This window comes from Conger conger, chromosome 2 (assembly GCF_963514075.1).
Source record: "Conger conger chromosome 2, fConCon1.1, whole genome shotgun sequence".
Taxonomy (NCBI): domain Eukaryota; kingdom Metazoa; phylum Chordata; class Actinopteri; order Anguilliformes; family Congridae; genus Conger; species Conger conger.
This window is the reverse complement of record NC_083761.1, coordinates 49,116,808-49,133,901: the sequence shown is the minus strand read 5'-3', so window position 1 is coordinate 49,133,901 and position 17,094 is coordinate 49,116,808. Positions and strand designations below refer to the sequence as shown.

Sequence of the window (17,094 nt, the reverse complement as noted above, 5' to 3'; positions counted from 1 at the left end):
GAAATACACATAATAAATTGTCTAAAGAAAAATATACACTTCGTATTGTAAAATTAATACAACCACAATAAGTAAATCTAAGCATAATATTTATTTATTACAGTTTGGTACAACACACCGATTTTATTACATCTGAGTTCAGTTGTCCCACTGTGGGGAAGAAGATTCAATAGTGAAACTTATTGTTGAAGGCTCTTCTCTGTATATTGTTTTCCTATATGTTCAAATATAACGTATATATCAGTATCTGTGTTGTTTACTAAATAGTCTTGCTTCATTTTTATCAAGGGCGCCAATAATTCTGGAGCCCACTGTAGTTGTAGTGCACACGCACATGCTAAATATACAGCCCATAGTATAAAAATCTCACTATAGCCAGTTGACCGAAGTTTATTCAATGCTATGAACTAGTTGGCCAGGTGTCATAATCGATGCCATTTATGATGTTTATTTATTTGGGTGCGTGACATCTCCCGTCAGTCGCGAGGTAACGTATTTCATATTGAGTTCCGTTTCCCTTGAAGTCCTTCTGGGTTTTGGTTTTGTCAACCCCCTGAACGATTGATTACGTAATTAACCAATCATAACATTTATATTAAAATATACCGGGCAAGAAAAATGATTGACATTTGTTTTGTCCAATAAAATATTTAAACTCCAACAGTAAAGAATGACACCGACTCTGACGAATAGTAGTAGCACGTTCATAGAGTGTATCATATTTCCACAAATAGCTGAAAGTCCCTGTAAGCTTGAATTTGGGAAGGTTTGTGAACTAACGTGAAAGATATATGAACCTTGTCTGAAACCCGTTGACTGGGAATTGGTCGCTACATAATTAAAAGCATTTAATTGATTTCCGATTGTATTACTTTGCATATCCATATTTCTGTAGGGAGCAAATTTGTTCACGGAGCGAGAGAGTCGCACATCATCACCGCCATCAGTTTTTGCGACAAAGGAATACCGCGAAGCCGTGGCAGAGCGAATGAGTCCAAGAACAACGTTGCTTTGTGCTATAGTGTCAGCTGAAATTGTACTTCTGTAACTTTGCTAGCGGGACTGGATCATAACTTGCCATACATCAATCTGTCAAAATCAGTTTAAATCCATTGATACTATACAATCACACATAGATCTATTATTGTTACGAATCGTGATAATGTTACTAAACGTTAGAGCTGATTAGCTAGTTAGCATCTTGTGAAACTGGATGGAGCTGGCTCGCCAGCTAAGTTAAGAGAAATAATTTTGCCAGACGTAGTTGCAGATTTTAAGTTGTCGACACAGCTAGGTTATTAACTTACCTTTCTGTGGAATCGGGCGTTCACTATTACCAAGCTTGTTAGCTAACGTTAGCTGTCTTCACTCAAAAGCTAGCTAGCTATATGCATCACTGCCATACTGTTTGTTTAGCTAGCTAGCTGCTAGCTAGTTAGAAATATAATATGGTCTTTTGTTTTCTTTACTTTGCTAGCATTAGCTGCGTGTATGGTGATAGTTAACGTTAATTTAGTAATAGCAACTAGCTGTTGAACTAGAAGATATATAATTTATGTGAAAAGTATTCGTTGTTATAGTCGGTTTGATTATTGAGCGCTGCTACAATGTCGCTCCACGGCAAGCGAAAGGAGATCTATAAATACGAGGCGCCATGGACTGTGTATGCGATGAACTGGAGTGTTCGGCCCGACAAACGCTTCCGCCTGGCCCTTGGCAGCTTTGTGGAAGAGTACAACAATAAGGTCAGTAACTTGCATACGGTAATATTCTCGTTTTTTTATTTATTTTATCCTTCATTAAGAAAGCATTTAAGTGGAGTTTGTCACTTATATAACCAGCTAGCTACACGTTTGGAATGTTTGAGAGGCATATGGAAGCAGAGTGATGAGAATTTCTAAGTAGTTGGTGATTGATGTCTTCTTGCAAAGAGAGCTGGTGGTCATCACTTGTAGAGCTGTGTTTGGCGCCTGTAAACAAGAACCGCTTGTCAAATGATACCTCTTCTTCAAATAGGAACATTCACAGCATTACATACTTGAACTCATTTCAACCTAGATGTGTAACCTAACATAAAATGTGTGTTTATACTTGAAGAATACATGGATGTCACTGTGGACCACTGTGGTTATGCAGGAGTGTAAGTGTGATAAAATTGGTTAGGTTGACTGTTTCCCTGTGTGGTGTTTTAGGTCCAGCTAGTGGGTCTGGAGGAGGAAAGCTCAGAGTTTGTCTGTAGGAACACCTTTGACCACCCTTACCCCACAACTAAAATCATGTGGATCCCTGACACGAAAGGGGTGTACCCTGACCTTCTGGCCACCAGCGGAGACTACCTGCGTATCTGGAGGGTGAGCGCCTGTCTCAATCGCATGTGCACTAAAGCAACACTGAAACAAGGAGTCTCCTGTTCAACACTGTGCAGGTGTAAAAAGTTTGATTACCTGGTAAAATGACTTTGTTCCACTTTTGCCTTTAGGTCAGTGATACTGAGACCCGTCTGGAGTGCCTGCTCAACAACAACAAGAACTCTGACTTCTGTGCTCCGCTCACGTCCTTCGACTGGAACGAGGTTGACCCCAACCTGCTAGGTGAGAGATGGTCCCCTCTGAACTGCCATAGGCTTGTCTCCTCCTGCACATCCCACCGTCTAAGTAACATAGTAACTGCGCTGTGAAGAGTGAACAAGACTTTCTTGGGTTGAAGTTTCTTGTGTTGTCTCTCCGCAGGCACCTCCAGTATTGACACCACCTGCACCATCTGGGGGCTGGAGACAGGCCAGGTGCTGGGGCGGGTCAACCTGGTGTCTGGCCATGTGAAGACCCAGCTCATTGCACATGACAAGGAGGTGAGGTTGCTGCAGCATCTTTTGGGCAGAAGGTGGAATCAGGGTTTATAATGCTGTTCATTCTGAATGACCTAAACCGCAGTGTGGAGACATGTTTCAGTTTAAAGGTACAATAGCTAATTTTGGACTCCTAACGGCCAAGAGCGGAATTGCAGCAACAAATACCCTCAAACCACAACACTGTTTATCCCTCCCCCTTCTCTGTGAACGTGCTGATGTTAAAACACCATTGGCTGTGGCAATTACAACCAATTTTAAACCAATGAGCTTGAATTATTGTACAATTATACTATGTTTTGGTACAGAGTGTCATTGCCTCAACTGTATATTTTAAAATTCGAATTTAAGGACTATAAACACAGGCAGAATATGAGTCAACATGTCAGTGAGCCTTTTTCAATGATATGAAGGGATTTACAATGTAACAATTACAATTGTAACAATGTTTTAACACAAAAATCTTACCTGTTGCACCATTAACCCAGGGGTGACCAATCATGTGCCATAGAGGGCGGAGAGTATGCATGTATTCCTTCCAACGTATCACTACACCAGCTGATTTCACTTAACACACATTCAACCGACGAGGAGGTAACTAAAATCAGGTGGGGTAGTGTTTGTTTGGAATTAAAACCTCCATGGCATGATTGGGCCCCCTGGCCTTTACCGAGGAGTCCTAGTGGAGTAGCGAAGGATTGCAGGAGAAAGCCACGGTGGCACATTTGAATTTGGGGGTAACCTGTGTGTCTGCTCTCGTGCAGGTGTATGACATCGCGTTCAGCCGGGCGGGGGGCGGCCGGGACATGTTTGCGTCGGTGGGGGCCGACGGCTCGGTGCGCATGTTCGACCTGAGGCACCTGGAGCACAGCACCATCATCTACGAGGACCCCCAGCACCACCCCCTCCTGCGGCTCTGCTGGAACAAGCAGGACCCCAACTACCTGGCCACCATGGCCATGGACGGCATGGAGGCGAGTCTCCCACCCTGAGCCCCTCTGACCCTTCCAGTCCTGAGACTGCCATATTGCACTCAAGCTTAACTACTATAAAATCCCAATCAAAATGACTGCTATGCTATTGCTCTGAGCCTATATTGGTAAATGGCCTGCATTTATATAGTGGCTTTATCCAATGCACTGTACATGCTTCTCATTCACCTATACACACATCCTGACACACCAACGGAGCATTGTGTCAGGAGCATTTGGAGGTTAGGTGTCTTGCTCAGGGACACTTCGACACACCCAGGGTGGGATCGAACCCGGGACCCCTCCAACTGCCAGATGACTGCTCTTACCGTGGGCCAATGTTGCCCCATACTAAAGCCCTACAAAATTTTCTCAAACAAAGACAGAACCCCTTGGGATTTGGGTGGAACCACTTCATATTGGGCTTGGGACTGAGAGGGTCAAACGTACACATCTCCTCTGTTGTAGGTGGTGATCCTGGACGTGCGTGTGCCCTGCACGCCGGTCGCCAGGCTCAATAACCACCGCGCCTGCGTCAACGGCATCGCCTGGGCGCCCCACTCCTCCTGCCACATCTGCACTGCAGGTAAGGCACAGTTGGCTGACCTCCCCCGCATTGCCAGCATCGCTGCTTAATGAGTCACAGTCGGAATCCGTGCATGCTGAGCCAGTGCAGTTCTATCACTGAGGGAAGATTGTCATGGTAACATACAGTAGTTCGGAACACTGATATTTTCGGAACTCTGAAGTGACGTTGAAATACACCAATTTTAGAAAAAGAAAAAAAAAAGTTCTGTTTCAAGTCACAATAAACAAATAACCGTAAGATAGTGTCAGATAAAATGGGCTAACCAACAATAGACTACATTTGGCTAATCTAGGCTAATTAGGCTAATCTCGTAAAATGGCCAAATCAGAAACAAATCCAATGTGGTCCATGGCCAGAGGCATTATGTTTTCAGGTTGTCCGTCTGTCCCATTCTTGTGAACGCGATATCTCAGGAACGCCTTGAGGGAATTTCTTCAAATTTGGCACAAACGTCCACTTGGACTCAATGATGAGCTAATTAGAATTTGGTGGTCAAAGTTCAAGGTTGCTGTGACCTCATAAAATAAGTTTTTGGCCATAACTCTAATTATGTTAATTATGACAATTTCACACAAATGTCTAATAGGACAAAATTATTAAGTGATGACATTTTATATACAAAAGGTCAACTTCACTGTGACATCATAATGTTTTGCTGAGAAAACGATCTCGCTTGCAGCTCTCAGCTGAGGATTGTACCCTCTCTCGCTGTGCGTGTGTGCTGAGGCGAGTCTCTCTTCTCCCCCTCCCCCAGCGGACGACCACCAGGCCTTGATCTGGGACATCCAGCAGATGCCCAGGGCCATCGAGGACCCCATCCTGGCCTACACCGCCGAGGGCGAGATCAACAACGTTCAATGGGCCTCCACGCAGCCCGACTGGATCGCCATCTGCTACAACAACTGCCTGGAGATCCTGAGGGTGTAGCCTCCACGCTGGGACCGGGTGGGGAAAGGTGGATAGAGACCAGTCAGGCCAGGACGAAGATAACGGAAAAAAGGCAGACTGACACAGGATCGCCGTTTCTCAGCACTCGCTGGTGATAGTGGGATCGTAAGTCCAGGAGTGTGTGCTGGTGTTTGCGTCTCAGGATGTAGTGACTCAGACGTAATGGTTCGAGGAAGGTTTTATTGCTGTCTTAATGAATGTGAGTTTCATATATGCATTTGAGCGACTTAAAAAGGGTTGACGACCTATTTGTAGGTTTCTCCGTAGCAGAATGCCGCCCTTGAAAGAAGACTCGTGTCAGAGTTACGGCTCCTCTCTCGGCCTTGGGTTCCCTGCATTTCCACTTTTATACATCGGCACTGTTTTGTAACTATGAAGCTGGATCCCTTGAACATTTTATACTCGATACCGATCACGTGGGGCTGGAAAGATGTAGATGTTACTCCCTTTAATCTCTGTGTTTGTCAAAGGAGTGTGACCCGTCTCACAGAACCTATGTTTATGTGGTTTAGCCAAAAGGGCAGAGAATACAATTACTGAGCAGATGACTTTTACAAATATATCACAAGCTCCATAAGTAGTAAACTGTGATATGTAGTGTTTTTTTAATCTATTTTAATGTGAGTTAATGTGTATGATCCTTTCTGTCAAAATTCTGGGGGGGTTGAAAAGATAAAACATAGCTCTCGTTCCATAGAAAACCGATGGTATATGTGAAGGCAAGCAACTGATGATGTGGTTTCTGGTAAATATGCTGGTCGGGGCTGGGGTTGGCTACTAAAATAAGAGTGCAAGTTTGTCTGATCTGTGAGTTCGTACATGTATTTTTAAGTGGTGTGCCAGTCGGGTGTTAGCTAGGTCTCCAAGGCTAGTTTATTAGCCTTCTAATAAAACCGTTGGAGCCAATAGTTTGGACATTTTCGGGGGAGACGACGAAATGAAAACTGGAGGCGCGGGGTGTCATACGTTTTCACAGTAGTCCCCCAGTCCCCTGCCGCTCGGCCCCTCATCCCCGGCACTCCGGAGAGGTTGAAGAGGGGGTCCCTGTTCTGGAGGTGTGGACTGGGGAGTGTGTGGTGTTGGTGACGCTGGATGAAGGATGCGGCCCTGGGTCCTAATGGGCCGGAGATTGCACTGGCAGTCTGAGAGGAGGGGGGCTTACTCTGGACATATGGACCAAAGGGTCGCCGGTGACATAGTGCTGCAAATCACAAACTTTTGTTTCTCTGTGGTTTTGTGTCCTCATCTGTTTTGTGCTCAATATTTAAAGGTGAACAATTTAGCATGGTTGTAGTGTGAAAATAAATATATATATATATATATAAATGCTTATTTCTTTTTTCCTGAAATTTCAATTAGACAATTACTCAGGCGGTCTGTGTTCTTGTTTTTCTAGCCCTTTTTGTCATTGTGTGTAGAATATTTTTACTGTACAAGCCTATCTCTCTGCATGGCTGTGGAACTCACCCGAGTGAAAGAGTGGACTGCAGAACAGGTTATGACCAGCACCCTACTGTAGATGTGCAGCTGCAAAGTACCTTGTAAGTGAGGTAGATGTTAAAACTTTGTATAATATTAATTCTGTGCAGTAGTCTGGTTCAGTGGTCTCAGCATTACGGCAGACAAAACTAGTGACGTTTCAAAAGGTACTCATCACCTGGTTGTACTTCTGAGGAAAAGGAAGGATGAAAACATGTTCCATTCCTTGATTAATCTGACCTACCCTTGAAGTCCATCTCAAGGGCTTCTTTTTGGGCCCTTCAGTACCTCAGACCTCTAGATGATAGGAAACCGTATCCTAGATTGGGCCTTTGTGTTCGGATAGTCCTGTGGTCCCATTTGATCTCAAACTCAGCTCTCAGGCTCCTCACCACCATCACTCAGGCCAGTCTGAGTTCCCTGTCCCCTTCCTCTGCAGCAATGTGCATTAATAATAAAAGGCCCCCTGTGTTGTCGCTTCTGAATGATTTTCTGTTCTAGTGTACTCCCCACAGGTTGCTGAAAGAGGAGTGCTCACTGAATGTTTATGCATTTACTGCTGGTGCATGTTCTTCTTTTTGCAGGGATGGATTCAATTCTGTAAAATGCTACAAAAGACAACACCGCTGTGGAAAAGGTTTTTAGTAATGAATGGCATGGTTTGAATTTAAATTGTCTTACTTTCCACTTTTGTACTGGTATTAAACATGTTATTGCTTTGATACATTCATATAGAGTCCTCTTCCACAGCGAGGTGAATTCATTTGTTTTTGCTATACACTGAAGACAATTGAGTTTGAGGTCAAGCAATGTACATGAGATTACAGATCCAAATTTCACTTTTCTTTTCCTGGTATTTTTATCTAGATTATTATTGTTAAACAACTTAGAAGATATCAGACCACCCAATTTTTAGGTGAACAAAAGTATTGGAACGTGACCGACAGGTGTTTCTTGTTGCCCAGATATGTCCTGCTAGATTGTTAGGGCAAACAATAAATAGTCCTGAATGTTGGTTTTAGCCTTGGGTTTTGCCTGTGAAGACTGCATTTGTGTTAGAAAAGATAAACATGAAGACCAGAGAGCTGTCTTTGGGAGAAAAGTAAGCCACTTTGAAGCTTAGAAAAGCGGAAATCGATTAGAGCCATTGCACAAGCATTGGGGATAACTTGGATAAGACCTAGAACAGGTTGACCAAGGAAAACAACAGGAGTTGATAAACATTGTGAGAGCTGTGAAGAAAAACCTAAAAACATCAGTCAGTAACATCACAAACAATCTCCACAGGACAGGGGTGAAGGTAACTCAACTTCGAGAGCAGCAATACAGAGGTTATATCAGAAGATGCAAACCACTCATCTGTAGTAAGAAGCGGAAGGCAAGATTGCAATTTGCAAAACATACAAGCTCATCTAATGCCACGTAATGTAATGGTAGCAGCAGGATGAATTCAGATGTCTACAAAAACAATCTGCCAGAAATGCATCCAAACTAATTGGGAGGAACTTCATCATGCAACAAGACAATGACTCAAAAGACTCAACACAACAAAGGACTTCATTACGGAAAAAAGTGGAAGGTTTTAGACTGGTCAAGTCAATCACGAGACCTTAACCCCATTGAACATGCATTTCACCTCCTGAAGACCCTGAAACAAACAACAACCGAAAGAGGCTGTTAGCATCACAAAAGAATGCAACAGTTTGGTGATGTCAATGAGTCACAGGCTTGATGCAGTTATTGCAAGCAAGGAATATGCTACCAAATATTAAGTGTTATTTACTTTCGTTTACTTAAAATACAGTTTTTCTCACCCGAAAATTGTGTGGTCTGATACGAAATGTGCTATGTAGTTTAACACATTTCGGTGTAAAGACCAGGAAATAAAAGCTGAAATTCAGAACTCTTGTGTTCATTTTTTTATTTCAACCTCAAATGTAGTCACTGTTTTGCAAACACAAACAAATTGGCCTTGCTGTTCCAATACTTTTGGAGGGGACTGTTGATGGGAGAGCTTGGTATAAAAAGGTTTTCTGTCTAAACCAGGGGTCGGCAACCCTGGTCCTGGAGAGCCACAGGGTGTGCTGGCTTTCGTTGTTACTTGGCATTAATTGATCAATGAAAACCGTTGATTACACAGTTAACTCACCTCACCTGGTTTCTTGGGTCTGGAGATGAAAACCAGCACACCCTGCGGCTCTCCAGGACCAGGGTTGCCGACCCCTGGTCTAAACATTACAGAATACACACCAAGGGTACTCCTTCTTAAGGATGTCACTAGAGGATTTCCTGTGGAGGCTCAGGGACCTCAGTTGTGTGGCATCCTGCAATCTGTAGCACATTAACAAGCTCACATGGGGGTGCTGTTACACAATTTCTACCTGCTGTAATCTGCATCCACATACACTGGTACTGGCAATATGATTCAGTTATGTGATGCTTCCAGAAATGGGTGCATAAAATTATTGGCCGTGCCTCCAGTCCGACAGGTCTTCTATTCACAAGCTTAGTACAGTATTGTGCAGCTTAAACAGGGACACGATTTGATTGTTATGTGACTGGTTATCTAACCACCTGCCGAACCTGTTGAGCTGGATTTTTTAGTCACATCAGCAAAGTGGGATTGAGTACATATCTGTTAAATAGCTTTGAGGCCAAAGATCTTCATCAGTGCCAGCTTGGCCAATTAATGACCCTTCATTCATACATGCCTTTGTTCTTTATTGCACCTGAGCTAAATGCATTGTTGGATGTATGGACAATCTGTTTACTTGCAATGTTCTTAGAAAAAAGTCCTTTTCACAAAATTGAAGAGACTGGAAACAATGGAAACACTTTAATTGAAATGCTTATCAGTCATTTTAATCTAAAAAAATAATTCTTCATGCTTTACGAAACTTTTGAAAATTTCAAAATGATGAAGGGTTCATATCATTTACATTCACCTGCCTATGCAAACACATCAATAAAAGAGTCCCATTGGAAACAAGCAGTCCTAAAAATCCTAAAAATTCATGAAAAAAATCCATGTTGCTTCTCTAAGATTAACAGCGGTGCAGTCACAAGACACTCAAGTATGCTACATGTATGTGCTTGTGTGTCAACGCAACGCCCATCGTCCCTCATTAAATTAAGGTTGCATGATGTCAAAATAAATAATAATAATAATGCCATTAATTAAATTTGGCAGTGGTCAGATGACTGCTCTTTGAAATTTGAGGAAAATGCTGCTTTCGATTTGATTATACTTGAGTACTGGTACTGTTGTGGTAGAGCAGAATCTACCTTGAATCGGCTTGTGGGTGTGCGTGTACCAGGGTGCACAGTAAATTCTCATGGTACAGTACGCTCATGCAACAAGTTGTTGTTATCATGTATGGAGGACATAACAATGCTTAGAAAGTGCAGATTTAGGAAACTACTTTAAAGGTACAATAGGTAATTTCGGACTTCTAACGGTCAAGAGAGGAATTGCAGCAACAAACACCCTCAAACCACTACACTGTTTATCCCTCCCCCTTCTCTGGGAATGCACATTGAAACCCCTCCACTCCACTGGCTGTGGAAATTAGTACAGATTTTCAACCAATGAGCTTGAATTATTGTAAAGCTATACGATGTTTTGGTCCGTCAACTGCATATTTTGAAACCCGAATTTAAGGACTATGAACACAGGCAGAGGGTGAGCCTTTTTAAATGATAGGAAGGGATTTACAATGGTCTAGTAACAATGCTTTAACACGAAAATCTTACCTATTGTACCTTTAAAATAAACATAACAATAAAAAATGCAAAAAAGATATGGTACCTAAGTGGAAGATTTGTACAGCTGTGCATCTGTGGGCATCTGTGTCAGTTACTGCTTGAGTCTGGATTCTCATCCTGTCCTCTGACAACTGCACATCCTTTGTGGGGATCAAACCATGTCCAGCTGGGAGCTGGTCTGAACTGATCAACCAGCTACCAGCTGTTTCAAAACCTAGCGTGAACTGCACCATCCACCCCTGTATGCAACCCCTGATCTCTGCCCTGTCACAGCCCAAACTACAGTGACTTCTCCAGCAGGGAGCCTGTGAACAGCCACAGTCTAACAGTCAACCCACTGTTTATCAAAATGCCCATGTGTCGCACTTTGTCCTCGTTTTTCATGACTCACGACTCAAATCTTCTTTGAGAAAGTGCTTTGTCACAAAAAACGCAATATCTGTAAAGAAGTACACAGCCGGCTAACTGTTTTAATGCCACGGGTGGCGACAGGAGTTGGGTTGTGCTTATATGTTCTTGTCCGGTAGCCAACAGGGACGGGGCTAAGAGAAAGGTCCTAAGCCCCCGTATGTTGTTCGGCATTGAGCCCCGTTGCATCAGGAGAAGCCAGAGGTACCCTGGCGTTCTCCGTGTAGAGGTTCTGCAGAAGGCCACAGGGTGTGTGGTGGAGAGGGGAGGAGGGCATGGAGGTGGTTGATGGGTAGCCAGTGGCCGGCTGGGTGGCTGTGCTTCTGCCCTAACGTGTGAGTGAGGAGTGGGGCCCTAACTGCCGGGCAGAATAGGGTCCGAGATGTGTCTCCTTATATCAGCGCCCCCCGCGGGCGTCTCCAGGTTTTCGGGAAGCGAGGGGGAGCGCAGGCTGCAGAGTCCCGCCCCGCCCGCAGGGACGTGGACCCGGGACGGGCTCAGGCAGAACGCGGCGGTCTCCGTCTCGGGCAAAGGGGATGCGATGTTGTCGCCGCTGAATAGAGGGTGCCAGGACTCCATGTTCAGCGTGACAGGATGAGGACCGTCTACGTTCTGCCGGGTCAAAAGGCAACGGGAGGGAGGGTAAGCGGTTTGGATGTTCTCTAACGGAAACCTGTCTGACTAGTACAGGCTCTTTCTCGTCTGTGCATTCTTCACACAAACTGCCAAATGCAACACAACAGTGCTTCTGTCTTCCAGCCTTAATCCTTTAAGGTGAGAGATCACAATTATGTGATTATGTGATGTGAATGCTCTTCGCTGAACATTCTAATGCTGATGGAATAATCACACCTGGCAATTGAAAGTTCTAGAACACCAACGTAGAATTCTTTTTTCAAAGTTCCAAAGCTTTTTCTCAAAGACATGTCAATCACCATCTTACAGTGTATGCCAGTTGGAAGACCAGAAGCACTGACATAAGGACTATGTCATTTAATCCCCTCTGGGGATTGCGTACCTGTGGGGGTGAGGTCTGGCCTTGTGTCCGCACCGGTGTGGCGGGGGCCTGCGTGCTGGGGAGGTGTGTGGAGTGGCCCCTGCGGGACCTGGGGGACACGGCACTGTATGCCGGGGGCACTGGGGCCACCTGTCTCTGCAGGAGCTGCAGGATCATGTTGATGTCGGCCACCATCCTGGTCTCCAGCCTGTGGAAGTGGAGACAGAAGCTGGGCCACACTTCTCCATTTCTCTCTCTTTCTTTCTTTCTTTCTTTCTTTCTTACTGAGAACGGTGTTTTGCTGTTTTTTTTTCCCCTCAACTGGATATTTACAGGGATCCTGAGGGCAGGGAACTGCTGGTTTCCCACCCTCCCTTTACCTGGGAGTCAGGTGTGAAGACTGTCTGGCCAATCAGTAACACTAATCATTCGGCTAATTACCTGGGAGAAAAGAAAACCAGGGCTGGATTTACAATCGAGGGACCAGGTTTGATGATCCCTGCTCTACTATGTCTTGCCTGCTCTCAGTCAGATCTCCCCCACACCCTCAGCCCGTATAGTAAATGACCCTTACCTGTTGAGCTGTGATTGGAGCAGCTCGAGGCGGGACTCCAGCTCTCGGGGGCGGTCCTCTGCGCAGGGCGGCGGGTGATAGGTGGCTCGGACCGAGGAGGAGCGGCGAGTGCTGACTGAGATCTGACTGGCCCGGCGGTCGGGCGAGAAGCGGTACACACTGGGCATGTTCAGAGCGGCCGCTGCAGGGAGGGGGAGATAAAGTGAAGTAACTCTGGGATTCAAATACTTCTCTGTGCTCAACTGTTCTTGCCTGGTGCAAATGAGCCAACCGAGAGGATGTGAGTGGGGTTTGCACTTTTTGAGAGTGGCATTACCAGAACATCATCCTGGGGTGGACATTTGGGTATGCCCCCTTTTGAGAGTACTTCAATACAAGGTTTCAATACACCGGACGAGCTTTTATCCGAGCTCAAGCGGAGAAAGGTTTTTGAACTGAAATAATTATGCATTTGATTTAAATCTGACTGCAACACACACACACACACATACACACACACATGCACACAGGCTCACACACGTACACATACAGATACGTGCACTCAGGCATGTGCACGCAGGCTCACACATGCACACACAAACGAATGCACACATGTGCACACAGGCACACACACACGCACACACACACAGACATAAGAGCGTCTGCCAAATGCCAATAATGTAATGTAATGTAACATACACACACACACACACACATGCACACAGGCACACACACACACACAAACACACGTGCACACACAAACAAACACACACACAAACATGTGCACACAGGCACACACACACACACACACACAAACACACACACACACACACGTGCACACAGGCACACACACACACACACACAAACACACACACACACACACACGCGCACCTCTCTCAGCGGTACCTGTATAGGAGCTGTGTCGCTCCATGGGACCCCCCATGCCTGCTGGCACGGTGCTCGGGGGAAGGAGGCTGACCATGGCTCGGGGATAGTCAAAGCTGTCACCTCCAGGTGGGTACAGCTCAGAGGGGCTGTGGCTGAGGGGCTTCATTTCTTCCTCGCTGGACTGGGTGCAGGAGCTGCCAGTGCTGCAGAGCTCATCCCACTGTGGACCAGGTGCTGCCCCCTGGTGGTTTCCCATAGTAGGGCAAGGCTGGTTTGGACAGGACTCTTCCCGATCCATCCCATCTGCATGTGCAGGAGCACCAGGGAGAACCCCGTAATACATATTCGCTTCAGTGCAGTGCCAAGACTGGTTTTTTCATTTGCCATAATTTGGTAGCACTTCAACATAATCTCACAAGCCAGGTATGATTCATTTTGGATTTTGGAACTGTGTGGGCAGTTCATAATTAATAATACTTTAGGCCTTTATACCATATGTTGAAAACGATCAGACATGGAATGAAAATGTTTATGTTTAATGATGATGATGTTCTTACATTCAACAATATGGATAATAATGTGTAGTGTGTGGAAAATACTTGTGTACATAATAATTGGTAATGTGGATAATAATTGGTAATGTGGATAATAATTGGTAATGTGCATAATAATTGGTAATGTGGATAATAATTGGTAGTGTGGATAATAATTGGTAGTGTAGATAATACTTTGTTGTGTGGATAATAATAGGTAGGGTGTGTATAATAATCGGTAGTAATTGGGGGCAGCCTGTAGCCTAAGATAAGGTACATGACTGGGAAGGTTGGTGGTTCAAGCCCTGGTGTAGCCACAATGAGATCCGCAAAGCTGACATTTCTCCAGGGGGGGGATTATCCCCTGCTTAGTCGAATCAACTTTAAGTCGCTTTGGATAAAGGTGTGCTAATTTATTTATTTAACTGGTAGTGTGTGGATAATAATGTGTAGTGTGTGGATAATAATGTGTAGAGTGTGGATAATAACAGGTAGAGTAGATAATAATTGATAGAGTGTGGATGACACTTGTCATACAGACTGGGATGCATTTGCTGACATCACTCACCTGGCCGGTTGCGGCGGTGCATGGAGTCTCTCTTTCTCCTCGGCCGGCGGTGACCACATTCAGAGCCTTCACTGCGCAGTGCCTGGAAGACTCCATCTACCTGGTACACATCAGCTTCAGTAACTCAACAGCTTCATAGAGCCATACGCACTTTCACACTTTCAACTGGAGTAACGCATGTAACGGATGTAGCAATGGTTCTATGAATACCGGATGAATCCCACAAGCAGTCTAAACTACTGGGGTAGCTGGGGCAACCTGGGATTTTGTGGGGCAAGTTACGCGGCCCAGGTCACTACACGTCACATTCTTGGTAAACTTTACTCAGCCTGTGCATGGCGCGAGACGGTGGAATATATCCAGTAGTTTTGTCTGGCAGAAGAATGAAATTAAATAGAACCTGTGCCAAATACAGTTTGTGCGCGTTTATATATACTATAAGTATGATGCCAAATTGTGTGTGCTACGTGTGTGTTTGATAAAGTGTGTAGCAATACACAGAAGAATCATTTGCATTCATTTGCCACCGGATGCATGTCTGTGCGAGGCTGTGTGAATGCAGTATGTCTAGAACCTGATGAATGAATCTCCAGGACAGGGGCACTCACATCTCGCAGGTTGAAAGTGATCTCCAGATTGATCCAGAAGTTGTCGGAGAAGTCTGGATACATGTCCAGCACCTCCAGCAGGTCGTCTCTGTGGATCTTGTGAAGGTCGCAGTAGGTCAGCGCCCGCACGTCTGCGTTGGACTTGCCCGGTCGTGCGTACAGACTGATGGGCTCCCCAAAGATGTCATTCTTACCTACAGGGGGGTGCGGGAGGAGGAGGGACAGGGTTAATGCACAGGAGGGGAGTGAGGACAGACTCAACAATAGCGTGCGGGACACTTCAGTTCATATCTCCAAATAATTACAGTAACTGATGTGAAGCGTACTAGACATACTTATAATAATACCACATAAACGTAGCAATAATACATTTTAAATGAGGTAATGGGGTTAATATACAGACTGTCACCTTTAATTTGTATAAGAATTTTTCTTATTTCTGAGCCTCATAATGGCTTCCTCGACTCTCATTGGCACAACTCTGGTGCTCATTTTAACAAACACCAATAACAGACTCTAAAGGCAATCAAAAGCCTAGAATCAAGACTTGATACTAAATGTTTTCTTATACCTGCACCAAGGAAGTGACTGAATACAGATGACCAATCAGAAACAGCTGAGAAGCCAACAGTCTACACTTTAATCTCATATTCATGGTTTTATTTCAAATCCAATGTACTGGAGTACAGAGCCCAAAGAACAGAAATTGTACCACAGTCCAAATACAATGTACAGTCCAGGGAGGTGTTTGAGGGTACATGCACTTATTTGCTGCATAGTCACTTATTTAACTTATTTGACATCTAAAGATGAGTTTAGGCTTTTTTTTCTTTTTTTTTTACTGTTCCCTTGCCTCACATGTCATATCACATTCACATCTATCAATCATGCCACCAGTCACTCTACCACCTCACCAGATTCTTTCTGCAAATGAACAGTAACTATGCAATTCTGCAGAGCCCAGGAGAGTTTGTTACAATTGTGAGGATATTTTGTAGTGCAGTTGAAGGAAACTGCATGAAATGTCTCTAAATCTCTCAGTCATTCACTTGGAATTAATTAACGCAAGATGCCATTTTGGAATTATCTGAATTGAAAACGAGGCTGAGGTGGGAAAATACAGGAGATGTTTGAGCGTAGCAGCTGGATGTACTTAACTTCAGGCTGCTGTAGTACAGAATGTCACTCCTATTAATGGACAGAGAGTAACCGAGGGCTGTCCTTTTTAAGGTGGAATTTTGAGTGTTCTAAACACCAAGTCTGGACATTCACTCAAATTACATTGTCCACACACCGGTCCTAATTTTAAACCACAGCTGAACCTCAAGCTCCAAGCCACGGCTACGGGTAGTCTCGCAACCCTACCAGTCTGGGATGAACAGGTGGACAGGACAAGAATGGACACTGTAGGCAAAAATAACCGCCATAATTATTGGCACCCTTAATAAAAATGAACATATAATAGTTATATTCAAACATGTGGGAAAACTATATACTTTTATTTGAATACATTTGCTCTCATATTTCAATGTTTTTTTCATCAAGTAATGTATTCTAAATTATTGTTTAGAATACATTGCAAAGTGCAAAGTGAAATTGTCAATAAAAATGTACTTAATTTAGTTAATCTCAGTCAAAAGGAACTACATTGCCTCATTCCATATGAAAATGAAGTAACAAGCATGCAAAATCCCTTTATCCCATTTCATGAGCATGGGAAAAGCCAAAGAACTGTCAATTCAGAAGAGAAAGATCGTGAATGACAAGTCTGGTAATGGGTACAAAAAATACATAAATGTTTGAAATGGGCGGCACGGATGGTGCAGTGGGTAGCACTGCCGCCTCACAGCAAGGAGGTCCTGGGTTCGAATCCCCGTCGGCCGGGGCCTCTCTGTGCGGAGTTTGCATGTTCTCCCCGTGTCTGCGTGGGTTTCCTCCGGGT

General features: G+C 44.4%; 2 protein-coding genes across 2 annotated transcripts in view; one reads left to right on the top strand and one right to left on the bottom strand.

Annotated features, from left to right (window-relative positions):
• Positions 1 to 716: 716 nt before the first annotated feature.
• Positions 717 to 8,735, top strand: LOC133122833 (DDB1- and CUL4-associated factor 7). The gene is made up of 7 exons (XM_061233045.1): positions 717 to 1,745; positions 2,193 to 2,351; positions 2,480 to 2,591; positions 2,730 to 2,848; positions 3,610 to 3,819; positions 4,285 to 4,402; positions 5,160 to 8,735. The coding sequence occupies exons 1-7, from the start codon at positions 1,608 to 1,610 to the stop codon at positions 5,330 to 5,332; spliced, it is 1,029 nt and encodes a 342-aa protein (XP_061089029.1). The 5' UTR covers positions 717 to 1,607; the 3' UTR covers positions 5,333 to 8,735.
• Positions 8,736 to 10,825: 2,090 nt separating this feature from the next.
• The window catches only part of LOC133121240 (potassium voltage-gated channel subfamily H member 6-like), a 69,068-nt gene continuing 62,799 nt past the window's right edge, over positions 10,826 to 17,094 (bottom strand). Inside the window, exons 11-16 of the mRNA XM_061230445.1 lie at positions 15,153 to 15,346; positions 14,545 to 14,644; positions 13,462 to 13,746; positions 12,577 to 12,757; positions 12,024 to 12,210; positions 10,826 to 11,617 (exon numbers count right to left, since the gene is read on the bottom strand). Of these exons, the coding sequence (XP_061086429.1) occupies positions 11,360 to 11,617; positions 12,024 to 12,210; positions 12,577 to 12,757; positions 13,462 to 13,746; positions 14,545 to 14,644; positions 15,153 to 15,346 (1,205 nt within the window). The 3' untranslated portion in view covers positions 10,826 to 11,359. The remainder of the gene's footprint in view (positions 11,618 to 12,023; positions 12,211 to 12,576; positions 12,758 to 13,461; positions 13,747 to 14,544; positions 14,645 to 15,152; positions 15,347 to 17,094) is intronic.

What these genes read in the sequence shown, in the direction of transcription:
- LOC133122833 (XM_061233045.1), top strand. Translation starts at nt 1,608, where the DNA reads ATGTCGCTCCACGGCAAGCGAAAGGAGATCTATAAATACGAGGCGCCA. An exon ending in ACTACCTGCGTATCTGGAGG is followed by an intron (nt 2,352 to 2,479) that starts GTGAGCGCCTGT and finishes TTTTGCCTTTAG; the next exon opens with GTCAGTGATACTGAGACCCG. An exon ending in GGTTGACCCCAACCTGCTAG is followed by an intron (nt 2,592 to 2,729) that starts GTGAGAGATGGT and finishes GTCTCTCCGCAG; the next exon opens with GCACCTCCAGTATTGACACC.